The 12,793-nt window shown below is 52.7% G+C and overlaps 1 protein-coding gene across 6 annotated transcripts in view; it reads left to right on the top strand.

Moving 5' to 3' along the window:
* The window catches only part of NECTIN1 (nectin cell adhesion molecule 1), a 99,764-nt gene that overhangs the window by 57,742 nt on the left and 29,229 nt on the right, over positions 1-12,793 (top strand). The window contains exons 6-7 of one of the 6 annotated variants that reach the window (XR_012577060.1): positions 4,647-7,236; positions 7,303-11,225. The exons of 4 other annotated variants lie outside the window; for them this stretch is intronic. Coding sequence is in view for 1 of the 2 variants with exons in the window: in XM_074527777.1 (XP_074383878.1) it covers positions 4,647-5,188 (542 nt within the window). In the remaining variant the exon portion in view is untranslated. Of the gene's footprint in view, positions 1-4,646; positions 11,226-12,793 lie in introns of those variants that run through there. One more of the 6 variants, XM_074527777.1, reaches the window with a different exon arrangement.

The raw sequence follows: 12,793 nt of genomic DNA, 5'->3' as shown, positions 1-12,793 counted from the left end.
GGGGTTGCTGACCCCCCCTGCTTGGCTCCCAGCAGGGAGTTATTTACACACCAGCAGCGCTCTCGTCCCAGCAAGGTCACTGCAAACAGCCCTGGGGCTCTCTGGAGCTGCTGCCACACCGCCCTGGCTGGGAAAAGCCCTTTCTGGGAAGTCCTCAATGCCAATTCCTGCAGCAGGTGCTCCCAAAGGCAGGCAGATTTAGGTGGGAGGATGTGGGGCTGGGGGGAGCAAGCCCCAGGGAGGGGGGGTCTGGCTGATGCTAATCCTGCAGAGTGGCTCTGCATCCTGTCTGGTGGCATCTGTGCCAGCTGTCCCCACAGGAGCAGGGCCTGACTGACAGGGGATAGGTGACCTGAGAGAGAGATTAAAGCCTAAGACACGTTTGGCATCTGGCCCGAGAGCTGTCACACTCTGAAAGGCCGGGGGCAGCTGCTGAACTGCTGGATTAGCTGCCAGTGGTTGTTCCATCCCCTCCCGCCCTGCAGGAACCCCTGGGAGGGAGGGGAAAGCTTGGAAAGCTGGAGATGGACATGGCAGAGGTGCAGGGGGGGAGGGAGAAGGTCAGCAGTGCTCTGGGCTTCTCAAATTGCAGCTTTGTCCCGAGTTTTCTCATTATCTTGCCTCGTGTACATAACTTAACACACGAGCAAAGTCCTGGGATAATTTGGCGTGGGCTGTTCCGGCAGGGAAAGTTTGCCATCAGCAATCTGGCTCCTGAGCAAACCCTGCAGGGTCATTTCTGTGTTTGCTGAGGCCATCTGGGAACTGGGGAGCCCCGTGAATACGTTGGAATTCAGGTCCTGTTCCTCCCTGGAGCTGCTGTTCACGTTTGTTTGGTTTTCCAAAGCAAAAGGAAACCCAGAGTCTTCCTCTGGAAGAGCTTGGGCTGACACGTGTCCAGCAGATAATTCCTCATGGAATGGACAAATGTCCATTTTCTTGGACATTTTCTTCAGTGAAAATGACATTTTCTTCAGTGTCTGTGGCTACAGGGAGAATTTGGGCTGGTGCTGGCTTTTCCCTTGCTCCTTAGGATTGAGGGGAAAAGGAGGGTAATGGGGCTTAAAGGAAAAACATGGCCACAGGAAGCAGTCTTTTAAAATATCCCAGCAGATGAGCAGAAGAGCTTTTGAAAGCTGATTTCCAGTGGATCTGCATATCACAGAAGAATTACTGGGTGTCTAAAAATACCCTTTTTCTGATCTGGGCCCTTCCTGCTCCTGGGAGCAGCCTTCTGTCCCTCTGGGTTCTCTGATGTCTAATGAGGGTTGGCTCCCACCTCTAGCAAGGATCCCACTCCAGCCTTCTCCAGGAGCTTTCTGATAGGGAGAATTTCAGCTCCTTCTGTCACACAGCACTAAAATTGGCCAGCAGGTTGAAAAAAGCAGCAGATAAAGGATTGATGGACAGGTGTGATGATTTGCATGTGCCTCATTTTTATTGAAAAACAGCTTTAAGAGAAAGATGAGATTCTTTCAAACCTCTACTTTTGAAGCCATTCTTGCGATGGGGAAGGTTTGGGGAAGTTTGTGGCCTCACTGTTGAGCCCTGGGTTGCTGCAGGAAGAGGGCAGGAGATGCCTGGAGCCTTGCAGAGGGATCAAAGGGAACCTGTGGGCTGGGCCAGGTGCCAGGCTGAGCCCGGGGTGAGCTCCTGTCTCTCTGCCTGCTCTCCCAGCTGCTGTCCCCGAGGTCTGGCTGCTGGCACAGGGACAGGAAGCTGGGCTGAATGCAACAGCTGGCAGAGCTGGGCACGGGCAGATAGTGTTGCTGCTTTAATTCCTATTCATACAGCACTCCCTCTTTTTATAAGGGCTGGGGGGTGGCAGGGGGGGGAGGCTTTTCATGCTGGCATTAAAGCCTGGCTTGTTCCCCCTCCCTCGGCTCCGCTGTCTCCTGTTTCTCCAGGCTGCTTTTCACAGGGGCTTTAATTCTCTCCAGACTCTTCCTAATGGATTTTTCACATGGGGCCCCCGAGCACGCTCAGGGTTCCAGAAATTTCACACTCTCCCCTCGGACACAAAAAAAGGGGATTCCTTTTCCCACACTTCCCCCTGTCCCCTTGGTGTTGCGAGGGGGGATCCCAATTTGTGGGATTGGTGGACATCCTGGTGGTGAATGGATCTGGATGCAGGGACAGGTGACACGCTGGTGCCCGCTCACCACCTGCCATGCTGAGGCACCTTGTCCCAGGGCACAGCCCCTCCTTCCTGCCCAGGAACAGGGCAGTGCCCACCCTGTTGTGGAGCCAGCACAGGTCTGTGCCGCCATCCAGTGGCAGTGCTGGGCTCTGGAGGGGCCAGACCCCCTCCTCTCCCAACACTGACCCACCCCAGGGACCCCCAGAGCCCCCCTTGGCCCAGGGCTGGAGGGAGGATGAGGAGGGAGGAGCTCTGTGGGTGATCAGGGGGTGATTTGGTCTTCCCTCTGTTTTCCTTCTTTCTTTCTTTCTCGCTGCCCACAGTCTGGGTTTGTTTTTTCTGGCATGGGAATGGAGGGTGGGGATGAGATGAGGGGAGAAAATAGGTCCTGGCTTGAGGAATGCATGAAATCCACCAGGGATGGATGGATGGATGGATGGATGGATGGATGGATGGATGGATGGATGGATGGATGGATGGATGTGTTCCTGCTCATGTCCACGGCATTGGCAGTGCCACGGGGGTAGGGAGTGCTACGTCAGGGGTGGGCAGCCCAAAAGGCAGGGAAAAAATAAATATCTCCTGAGAAAAGTAGGAAAACATCCCCTCTTTTCTCTGCATGCTTCCAACCTGGGCTGTCAATGAGGCTTTTAACAGGAAAGTGGGCCGAGCTCCTTTAGGAATCAGGCACAGCCTTCCCCTCTCAGATCTGTTCTCAGAGCTGGGGGGCAGAGGGATCTCTGAGGTTTGGTAGGGGCAGAGGGAGCAGTGTGGGTGTTGTGTGGTTGAAGCTGAGCCCTCAGCAGGCAGGACCATGAGGGGATGGACGTGACTGTCCCTGGTGTCCCTGCAGAGAGGATCTGCATTAACCAGCTGGCTGGGACAGGCCTTCTGTTGATGCAACATGTGGCTTTGGCTTTCCACAGCCCAGCCCCGGCTCCCCGTGCTGCAAGACATGCCCTTGCTGCTTCTCTAAGGCTGTCTTGGGGAAAAAATGCTGGCTCCTGCCTGCACAGCATCCTGCTCCTCATTGTGGCTGCAGCAGGGACCCTCCATCTGTCCCCCAGCCCACTCTGCCCACTGGGCTGCTCTCTGTGTGGGTTCAGCCTTGGGAGGCTCTGCTCCAGGCAAGTCAGCACTGCAGAAACCAGGACTCTGTTGTTGGGTTGATGTTTCAGGAAAGGCAGGGATTAATCATCTCCCAGGCACAAAAAAAAACCCTAAAACATTTATGGCTCAGGCCAGAAATTGCTTGAATTCAGTGCCCTTGTCCAAAACTGCAGCTGTTGCAGTGCCTTCACTTGGGGGAAGCTCCTTTGTCCCTCTCCCTCAGTGGCTGGGCTAAGCAGGGACATGGAGGGGGTGGCAGCAGTCACTGCCTCTCATCCCTTTGGATCTGCTGCCTCTGAGCCCCCCACAACCCTGGCTGTGCTCAGGGATGCTGCCTTTGCTGCTGGGTCTGCACCTCTCCTTGGCTGCTGGGGGAAGAAGCGAAGGCCGGGAGGCTCCAGGGTTGGCAGAGAGGCCTTGGGGGTGGGAAGAGCACTGGGAGAGGTCTCATGTGAGAAACCAAGGCTGCCACAGGGCATTAAGAGGGCACTTGCTGCCTGAATTGGGAGGCAGGAGAAGGGCTGAGACAACCATTTGTGTTTGATGCCTGCTGGACACGGATGTTCAACAGGCTCTGAGCTCAGCCAGGGGCTGTACCTGTGCCCAGGAAGGTTGATTGAAGTCTTGGCTCAAACTTTATCTGTGCCAAAGTGTAGGTGTTAAAGCGCATGAAAGAGAACAGAGCTGCTTTCTCATCTCTTTCCTCTGCCTCCTTTTGAGTTTTTTTTTTTTTTTTTTTAAATAGGTCAGGGTAGGAGCAAGATTAGCAGGAGGAGTGGCACTGTGCTGGCCAGGGAAGGGGAAGAAGCAGTGGGAGGGCTGTGTCCTCATGCTGCAGGGTCAGCACAAGGGCTCAGGAGCCAGCAGGGCTCTGAGCAGCCACAGGGCACCTGTGGGTGGGGGATCACAAGGTGCTGCTGCCTTGGTTCTAATCTGGGATGGGATGTGAGGAGAGAATGCAGAGGTGGTGGGTTCACCATGGCACCTGTCTATGCCCACCCTCGGGTGGCGTTTGGGGTTTGCTCCCTGTCAGGAGCACTCTCAGGGAAGCTGGAATTCTGTCAGCTGCTAAAACGGAGCGCGTCCGGACTCACGACTCGGGGGCTGGTGGGATGTGAGCACACCTGGAGCCACCAGGAGGGCTGGGGAGGGTAAAACCACTGCTTCTAGCCTGCTGGGCTCCTGCATGAGGCTTGGCCAGCTTGGCACGGCACCTTCCCCTTGCTGAGGACACCCCTGTTCCCCTTTCCCCAGTTTTTCCCTTCCCTGTTCCTTACCCTCATCTTCCCACCCCCTCACCCCCCCGCCCCAAACTGGCAATGAGAGCATGGAGGGGAGGGCGCGTTTCCGCATGGTTTGACACTGTTCCCCCTTCCATCTGTCTTTTCCTACCCAGAATTTCCCTACACCCCGTCTCCAATCGATGATCACAAATCCATGGTGCAGCCGAACATCCCCACACCGGTGATTGGGGGCATAGTGGGAGGCGTCTCGCTGGTCCTGCTGGTGGCCGTGGTGCTCTTTGTGGTACTCCGGCGCCGGCGTCACACCTTCAAGGGTGACTACAGCACAAAGAAGCACGTGTACGGCAACGGCTACAGCAAGGCTGGCATCCCACAGCACCACCCCCCCATGGCCCAGAACCTGCAGTACCCCGACGACTCGGACGACGAGAAGAAGCCGGGCCCCTTGGGCGGCAGCACCTACGAGGACGAGGATGAGGATGCCGGAGGAGAGCGCAAGCTGGGCGGCCCCAAAGCCTACGAGGAGGATGCCAAGAGGCCTTACTTCACCGTGGACGAGGGCGAGGCCCACCCCGAACCTTACGACGAGAGGACACTCGGCTTCCAGTACGACCCCGAGCAGCTCGACCTGGCCGACAACATGGTGTCGCAGACCGACGGCTCTTTTATTTCCAAAAAGGAGTGGTACGTGTAGCTCCACGCCCCTCTGCTACACTCACACACGCTCACACACACTCACCAACGCTCACCAACGATGCCCTCCCTCCCCTGCATCCCTCCCGCGCACGCCCCGGCCCCGCACAGACTTTTTGGATGCTGGGGGCCAGCGGGGAGGGAGGGTGGCTTTGCTTACGGATCATTTTTTGGGGAGGGGGGCGGGGCTCGTGCGGGAGGGCGGGCGGGAGGTCGGGTAATTATTTTCTCTCGGTTTTGGTTTTTGGCTTTTTTAATTTCTCTCTTCGACGACTTTCGTCCCCTTCTGTGGTGTTTGTATTGGTCGGTGGCTTAGGTGTTACTCTTTGCTTTAACGACTGTTGCCCAGCCTGTATATTACACTCTGTTTGTGTCTTCATGTCTCAGAGTGCCCTTCCCTCCCTGAGGCTTCCTCCTCCCGCTCCCACCTCCCCTGAAACACTGGAAATTTGTTTGTATGTTGTCTTCTTTGTTTGTTTTTTAACCCTGGGAGGGGGGCAGGTGGGCTGTCCGTAGGACAGAGCCAGGAGAGTTTTATGGCAATGGAAACATAGGTGCCATTATCAGGTGAATGGATTTTGGGTTTTTTTTCCCCTAATCACTTTTTTTTTTTTTTGGTGGGGTCTGGGTGACATTCCCATTGCCTGCTGCATGCCTGGAGAGAACCACACTCAGTTTTTAATGACTCAATAAAAGGAAAATGAGGAGAAAGGGGGGAAAAAACACCCTAGACTAAACCCCAGGTGTAGGGGCTGATAGCAGAGCAGGGAAACAAAACTGCCATTTTCCTCCTACGATTTATTATCGCCTGGCTTTTCATTTCTCCGTCTTTGTTTGAGTGTTCTTTTAAACGAAAGAAAAGGAGTATTTATTGCTGACACTTTTCCTCCCGTGATGGCTCAGAGAAAGGCTGGCTGTTTTTGTTCTTGTTGCTGTTGTCATTGCTGGTACCAGCCACAGAGCAGTTCACTGGGGCACCCCTGTGCCGGGCACATCCACTGGGGAAGGGACCAACTGAGGACACTTTGCTTCCACACATCCACTGCCTTCAGCCATGCTCTGCACACCCAGGCAGGGCAGGACCAGCCCCTGTGGTTTATTTTATTATACCACTAAGACTTAATTGTCATGTGTTTACACTTAATTTTTTATTTTGGTCAGAGCACGGGGGTGCTCCTCTCTCTCTCTCTCTCTCTCTATCTCTCTCTCTCTCCTAGCAACAACCCCAGCCCGTGGCTGCACCACGTAGGTGGCATTGATTGCCACTTTTCCAATCTCACATCCCTCTCCTGAGCACAGCCTTGGCAGACAGGGTAGGAGGGATTGAGCCTGGGGTATTGATCTTTCCCTCCTTGCCTTGAGCCACGCCGTTGTGCTGGGGAGGTTTGGATTGCTGCTATCTCTGCTCTGTGAATAAATGGGATTCCAGACTTCAGGGCCCTCTGTCTCACACCGACCATCTCCAAATTAGATTCACTGGGTTGGGGCTTATTTTTCTTCTCGTGGGTTATATATTTTTTTTTTTTTAATTCCATGTATAAATAAATCTTTTGTTTGAAAAGAAATCCCCAGTTTTCTGAGCTGTATTATCATGCACATCTAAAAATAGCAGGACTAATTCTCCTCCTGCCTTACCCGCTGGGTTTTGTTCCACAGCAGTTATCCTGCTGCAGAAAGGGAGGAGGCTGGAGAGGCAGACCCACACAGATGAGTCAAGGTCAGATCTCTGATCCAGGCAGCCTCCAAAGCTTTCCTTTCCTGTGAGGTGCTCGCTGCAGACCACAGCCTGAGCCCTCCCCAGCGTGCCCTGATTGCATTAGTGGGGTAGGGCAGTGGGCAATCCAATTGTAGGGCTGTAATCTCTCTGCTGTTCCTGCCAGCCCCTCAGGCTTCCTGGCTCCTGGCACCACAGCCACATGCCACAGGAAGGCTGCTCTGTGTCCTCTCTGAGCCAGAGCAGGCAGAGATTCCCTGGACAGCCACAGGAAGGCTGCTCTGTGTCCTTTGAGGCCCTGGGCATGCAGAGATTCCCTGGATACCCACAGGAAGGCTGCTCTGTGTCGTCTCAGAGCAGGGCATGCAGAGATTCCCTGGACACCCATGTGCCACAAGAAGGCTGCTCTGTGTCCTTTCAGAGCAGGGCATGCAGAGATTCCTTGGACACCCCCATGCCTGCTCTGTGTCCTCTCAGAGCAGGACAGGCAGAGATTCCTTGGACACCCCCATGCCTGCTCTGTGTCCTTTCAGAGCAGGGCATGCAGAGATTCCTTGGACACCCCCATGCCTGCTCTGTGTCCTCTCAGAGCAGGACAGGCACAGATTCCCTCGGGATCCCTCAGACTCAACCACCCCACTGCCACCAGCAGCACCCTGCTAACAGGAAAGCCCCCAATAAAGGGAATAAAAACCTCTTAACATCTCTCCAAAGCTCTGATTAGTGATGATTAGGGATGGGAATGACTTCCCTCCAGTGCCTTGGGAGAGCAGCGCACACAGGGCTTTGATTCCCCCAGAGGGAGAGCTGTAATCTGGCTCAGTGTGCGGTGCAGGGAGAATTCCCAACAAAGTCCAGCTCTGGAGTGAATAATCCTTCAGATCTGAGCCCCTGGGGACAGGATGGTGACAGTGCCACACCAGGCTCTGGGCAGGCACCAGCAGGCACCTGTGAGATCAGTGGCACAGAGCCTGCCCTGCAGATTTCCCTCTGAGGGGGTGGCTTTGCAAGAAAACAATCTTTTATATAAAATCTGGAGTTTTCAGCAGTGATTCTTCACATTGAGGCCACTGCTCAGGTCTGGGAAATTCCCACCAGGCTGACCTCACAGCTCTGTGTCCTAAAGAACAAAGGTGCCAAGGCTGACATGAGGGTCTGGGAGAGGTCAGGGCTGCTCCCAAATTTAGGGATGAGGAAAAGAACCATAAGAAATCTGCTTTGGGGGTTATTAGCTTGCCTTTGAAGGTGTCACTTTTGGAGCTGCAGCCTCCTTGGATTATTTATTGCCCATTCACACACTGTTCACTGAGTGAGGCTCAAAACCCCAGTGGGAGCCAGGGAAAGGGAAGGAGGGAGTGGAGCAACGTGGGATTTCCAAGCCAGATCCTGCGCACCATTCCCTTCCTGCTACAGCACTTTTCCCTGCCCTTTTTGCACCAGCCCAAATTTAGGACTTAGCTCAGCCACTTACCTGCTCAGAGTGGTTCAGAAAAGGGGTCAGATGTTCATTTTTCATCCAGAACCTGCAGTGGAAGATCCTTAGACAGCGTTGCCTGGCACAGCAGCGAGGCACCCTGCGAGTTCAAGGCTCAGTGCTGCGTTTCTCTCATCCTTGAGCTCCTCAGCATTGCTCCCCTGGTGCAATTATCACCTCAGCCATGGAGAAATGCCACCTCTGTGCTGTCATTTGCTTCTTGCTGTCCCTTGCAAGGTCAGCTAGATGGCCAGGAGACTCTTGGGGGGGTAATTAGCCGAGTGATTAGCCATTAATCCATAGCAAGGTGGAAGAGAAAAGAAGTGTGGGGGCAGAAAATCAGATTGATGCTTCATCTGAGAGCTGTTTTTGGTCCAGTAATAGCATCACTGCCTTCGCTGGGTTAAATTGCTCTGAGGGGACCCTTGGAGGGAATTAGATGAGTTTTTCCAGCATCCTCAAGCAGAAAGTGATCCCCGTTCCCACCTGAGCACAGGGGTGAGCTCAGGGCAGAGGCCAAAGTGAAGAACCACGTGCATCCTGCAGGGAGGGAATGGGCTGGGGCTGTGCAGGGCCAGCCTGGGCTGCTCTGTGCTCTGCTGATGGTGTCACCTGTCCCTTTGAGCCCCAATGTCCCTCAGAGGGCAGATTCTGCCAGCCTGGAGTGCCACACATGAGCTGGGCCACCTCTGTGGGACCCTCAAGTGAAAAATCCCCTGCTTCTCCCGCTCCACTTCCATCAGAGGTGCACAGGAGCTGGAAAATGCCCCTGGGACCTGGAAAGGAGCGAGTGGGAGTTCCAGCTGGGACAGGGAAGCTGTCCTCTCCATCTGGTGCTAGGGAGCTGCTGCTGGGCAGGAAATATCCCATTTCACACCAGTCCCAAACTGGTGTGGCCCCTCGAGTTGGGTTTCTGCCTGGGAAACGCCTTCACCCTGCTGGGGCTGGGGTCAGTGCCTCATCCCCTCCCCTGGCAGGGATCCCTGGCCAGGAACAGACGCATCAGCCTGGTGCTTTTCCCTTTTCCTTTTCCCTTTTCCCTTTTCCCTTTTCATTTTCCCAGCCTCATCCTGGATAACAAATCCTTTGGTACCTCAGGGTGGGTGGGGAGGCTGAGCAGGCAGTGGGAGAGGTCAGTGACCCAAAATTCAGGTGAATTTGGGCCAGTCCCCCATTTCCTTCCCAGAGTGAATTCAGGGAGCTGTGCAAGCAAACAGAGCTGCGTCACAGCCCACAACGAGCCTGTGCTTTATGTACAAAGCCACCCCAGCTGTTTCCCTACTGGGGCTTTTCTCTAGGATTATTCATTGCAATTCACCCTGGTGATGTTATTTTCCCTTATTTAATTACTAGGTTTGTTGATTTTTTTTTCCCCCGTGTTAAATCATTTTCATTCAAGCAAGGGGAAAAAAAAAAACCCAACCTGAAGATTTCCTCATGAAATAAATCAACAAACTGAGATGGTTGCACCAAATTGACTGCAAACACATGAGGGACAAAGGGAGCCATTTTCCTGATGTTGAGTCAAAAAGAAACACAGCAACAGTTCAGCAAAAATCAGGGAGGGCTGGGGAGAGAGAGACTCCAAAGATTGATCTGAGGCAATCAGAGCAGGGAGTGTGATTGGAGCGGGGCTGCTGCTCTGCTTGGCTCTTTGCCCTGCACAAGCTCACACATGCACACACACACAGAGACTTTTGGGGTTTGGGGAGCAGATTTAAGTGGAGGGAAAAACCCCATTGCCCTTGTGAGGCTCAGCTGTGTCACTCCTGCAGGGTCTGAGCTTCCCAGTGTGGAAATGGGGTTAATCCCAGCAGGTTAAAACCCAGAAAGAAAGAAACTTAAAAGAAACTTTTAGGTTTCCCTGCAGCTCTGCTGTTGCAGTTTGGGGTCTGTGGGGCCAGGGGACACTGCCAGCATCATCATGCTGCCTGTTCTTTACTGATGAGGTGTGGAGCAGCCCCTCACCCTGCACTCCCTCCATCCCCTTCACCCCAAGGGAACCTGCTGCTGCTTTGGGCTTTTCCCTGGGCTGAGCAGGGGAACCCTTGGAGGATCCCCCTTGGAGAGTGGGAAGGTTCTGGGTCCTTCCCATCCATCCCAAACTCACCCAGAGCGGGGCCAAGGGCAGAGGGGCTGGGGGAGAGCAGGGAGGGCTCAGCCCATCAGAGGGAAGGAAAGACAAAGCCAAGCCTAAAGCTGAGCTTGGATTTGGGATTGGGATTCTCCCTGGGTGAATGTGAGGAGCACACAGGGTCAGATCCTCTGCTCTTGGTGGAGGGGCTCTCCTTGAGGGTCTGGATTTTCTTTTCTTTGGCCTTTCTCTTTTTTTTAACATGATTCCTCAGCTCCAGTGGTTTTATCTCTCTTTTTCTTCGTCCTCTGGCTGTAATGATCATTGTGGAGTTCAAACTGCAGACAGACAAACAAACAACCCCAACCCCACTTTTTTTTTTCTTTTATTTCTTTTTTTTCTTTTATTTTTTTCTTTTTTTTATTTTGTAATCTGTGTTGTAAGTGCTTTTTGTAAAAAATAAAAAATAAAAATAATAATAATAATGTAATGGACTTTCATGATTTGGGTTTGGGGTTTTTTTCTGGGTTTTTTGTTTTCTATTTTTTTTTTGAAGATTTTTGTTTTGTTTTTGTTTTTGTTTTGTTTTCCATCCTTTGTAATTTGTTCATTTTGAGTCCTGGGTTGGGGAGGGGGGGATATTTTCATGGTTATAATTTGTGTGGGTGGGGTGTTGCATCACCCTTCCTTTTACTTGTATAAAAAAAAAAACCAATAGTGGCTGAGCTGTGGAAAAAAAATGTACTTTTTTATAAATAAAGAATTTTAAAAAAAGATACCTTCTCCTTCTTTCTGGGACATCCGTGGCTGCGTCATTGTGCACTCAGTGGGAGTGGGAGCTGTGAGGGGACTCATGGTTTTCCAATTATTTGGGATGGAAACATCCCAGGATTTGCAGTGTTTTTTTGGAAATTTCAATTATTTATATTTGTATTTTGGAAGGGGATTTGCTGAAGGCGAAGGGTTCAGAGATCTCCAGCAATGGGCTGGAGGAGGTGACTGGGAATGGCTGGGTTTGCAAACCACAGTGGTTTTGTGTGGAATTCCTGGACAGCAGATCCAGTGCAGGCTAAAGGAGGCTGGGAGAGCTTCCCTTTGTTGATGTAAACAGTGAAATTCCTTGGCTGAGGCCCAAAGCTAACCTGAGCTTAAAAATAAACGGCTAGAAAAACACAGGGCAGAAAAATCCATCGGAAAATCTGTGAAAAGTTAGGATGAGTGTCTGTGGTGAGGAAGTTCTCACTGCTGGCTGCAGCAGATGGGACAGGCTATTGGAAAAATGTCAATATTTCCCTAGAAATGTGGAATGAGCTGGTGACAGGGCCAGGATGCAGAGACACTGGAGGATGGTTTATAGAGCCACACGTGCCTGCCATGGCAATGGGGCTTCAAAACCCTCTGCAGGCTCAGGGGGAGCTCAGGGGGAGCTCAGGGCGTATTGGTGCCTTGGGAAGGCTGGCCTGGAACAGAGACTGGATGGAGCTAAAGAATAAAGCAGGGATTTATTAGGAGGCCTCAATGGATGCACCTTGGGCAGCACAAGAGCCCAGCCAGGGCTGCACCCAAAGTGGTCCCAAAATGAACTCAAGATGAACCAAAATGGCCACAAAGTGAACACAAGGTGAACCCAAGATGGTCCCAAAATGAACCCAAGATGAACCAAAATGATCACAAAAGGAACCTAAGATAAACCCAAAATGGTCCCAAGATGAACCCAAATGGTCCCAAAAGGAACCCAAAATGAACCAAGATGGTCCCAAAGTGAGCCCAACATGACCCAAAATGGCCCCAAAATGCACGAGTGCTCCCAGGGTCTCTCCCTGGGATCAGTTCTGCTCCATTTGCACCTTGCAGTTCATTGTCCCATTCCAGCTTTAGCCCCTGCAGTCCCACCCTGCTTGTTTTTCTCTCTGCAGCCCACGGTGTTTGTGCTCCTGGGCTGAGATTTGGGTCATTTGTCCTTGGTGCCCAGCTGGAGCAGGAATTGTTTTGTCTCCCTGCTCTGTGCACAGAGCTCACCATCCCCTCATGTGAACCCGGACCCACACACTAAAGCACAGAACCTGAAAAATAGAAAAGCCAAAACCTGAGGCATCAATATCACATGTCCCTGCCTTGGGGAGGACACTTTGTGTGACAGGAGGCTGCAAAGGAAACCTTGTTCCCAAAGATCCTTGTTCCCAAAGGAAACCTTGTTCCCAAAGCTCAAGGCCAGGCTTTGGCCAGGGAGGGAGAGACAAGGCGGGCAGCAGATCAGAGGGAACATTTCTGCTGTCCTTGCACTGCTATCAGCAGCTCCTGTGCCATCTTCTGGGACAGTGGGATGCTCCCTGGGAAGGCTTTT

This window comes from Zonotrichia albicollis, chromosome 27, assembly GCF_047830755.1.
Source record: "Zonotrichia albicollis isolate bZonAlb1 chromosome 27, bZonAlb1.hap1, whole genome shotgun sequence".
Lineage (NCBI taxonomy): Eukaryota > Metazoa > Chordata > Aves > Passeriformes > Passerellidae > Zonotrichia > Zonotrichia albicollis.
The sequence above is the reverse complement of the archived record's forward strand: the minus strand, read 5'-3'. Positions and strand labels throughout refer to the sequence as shown.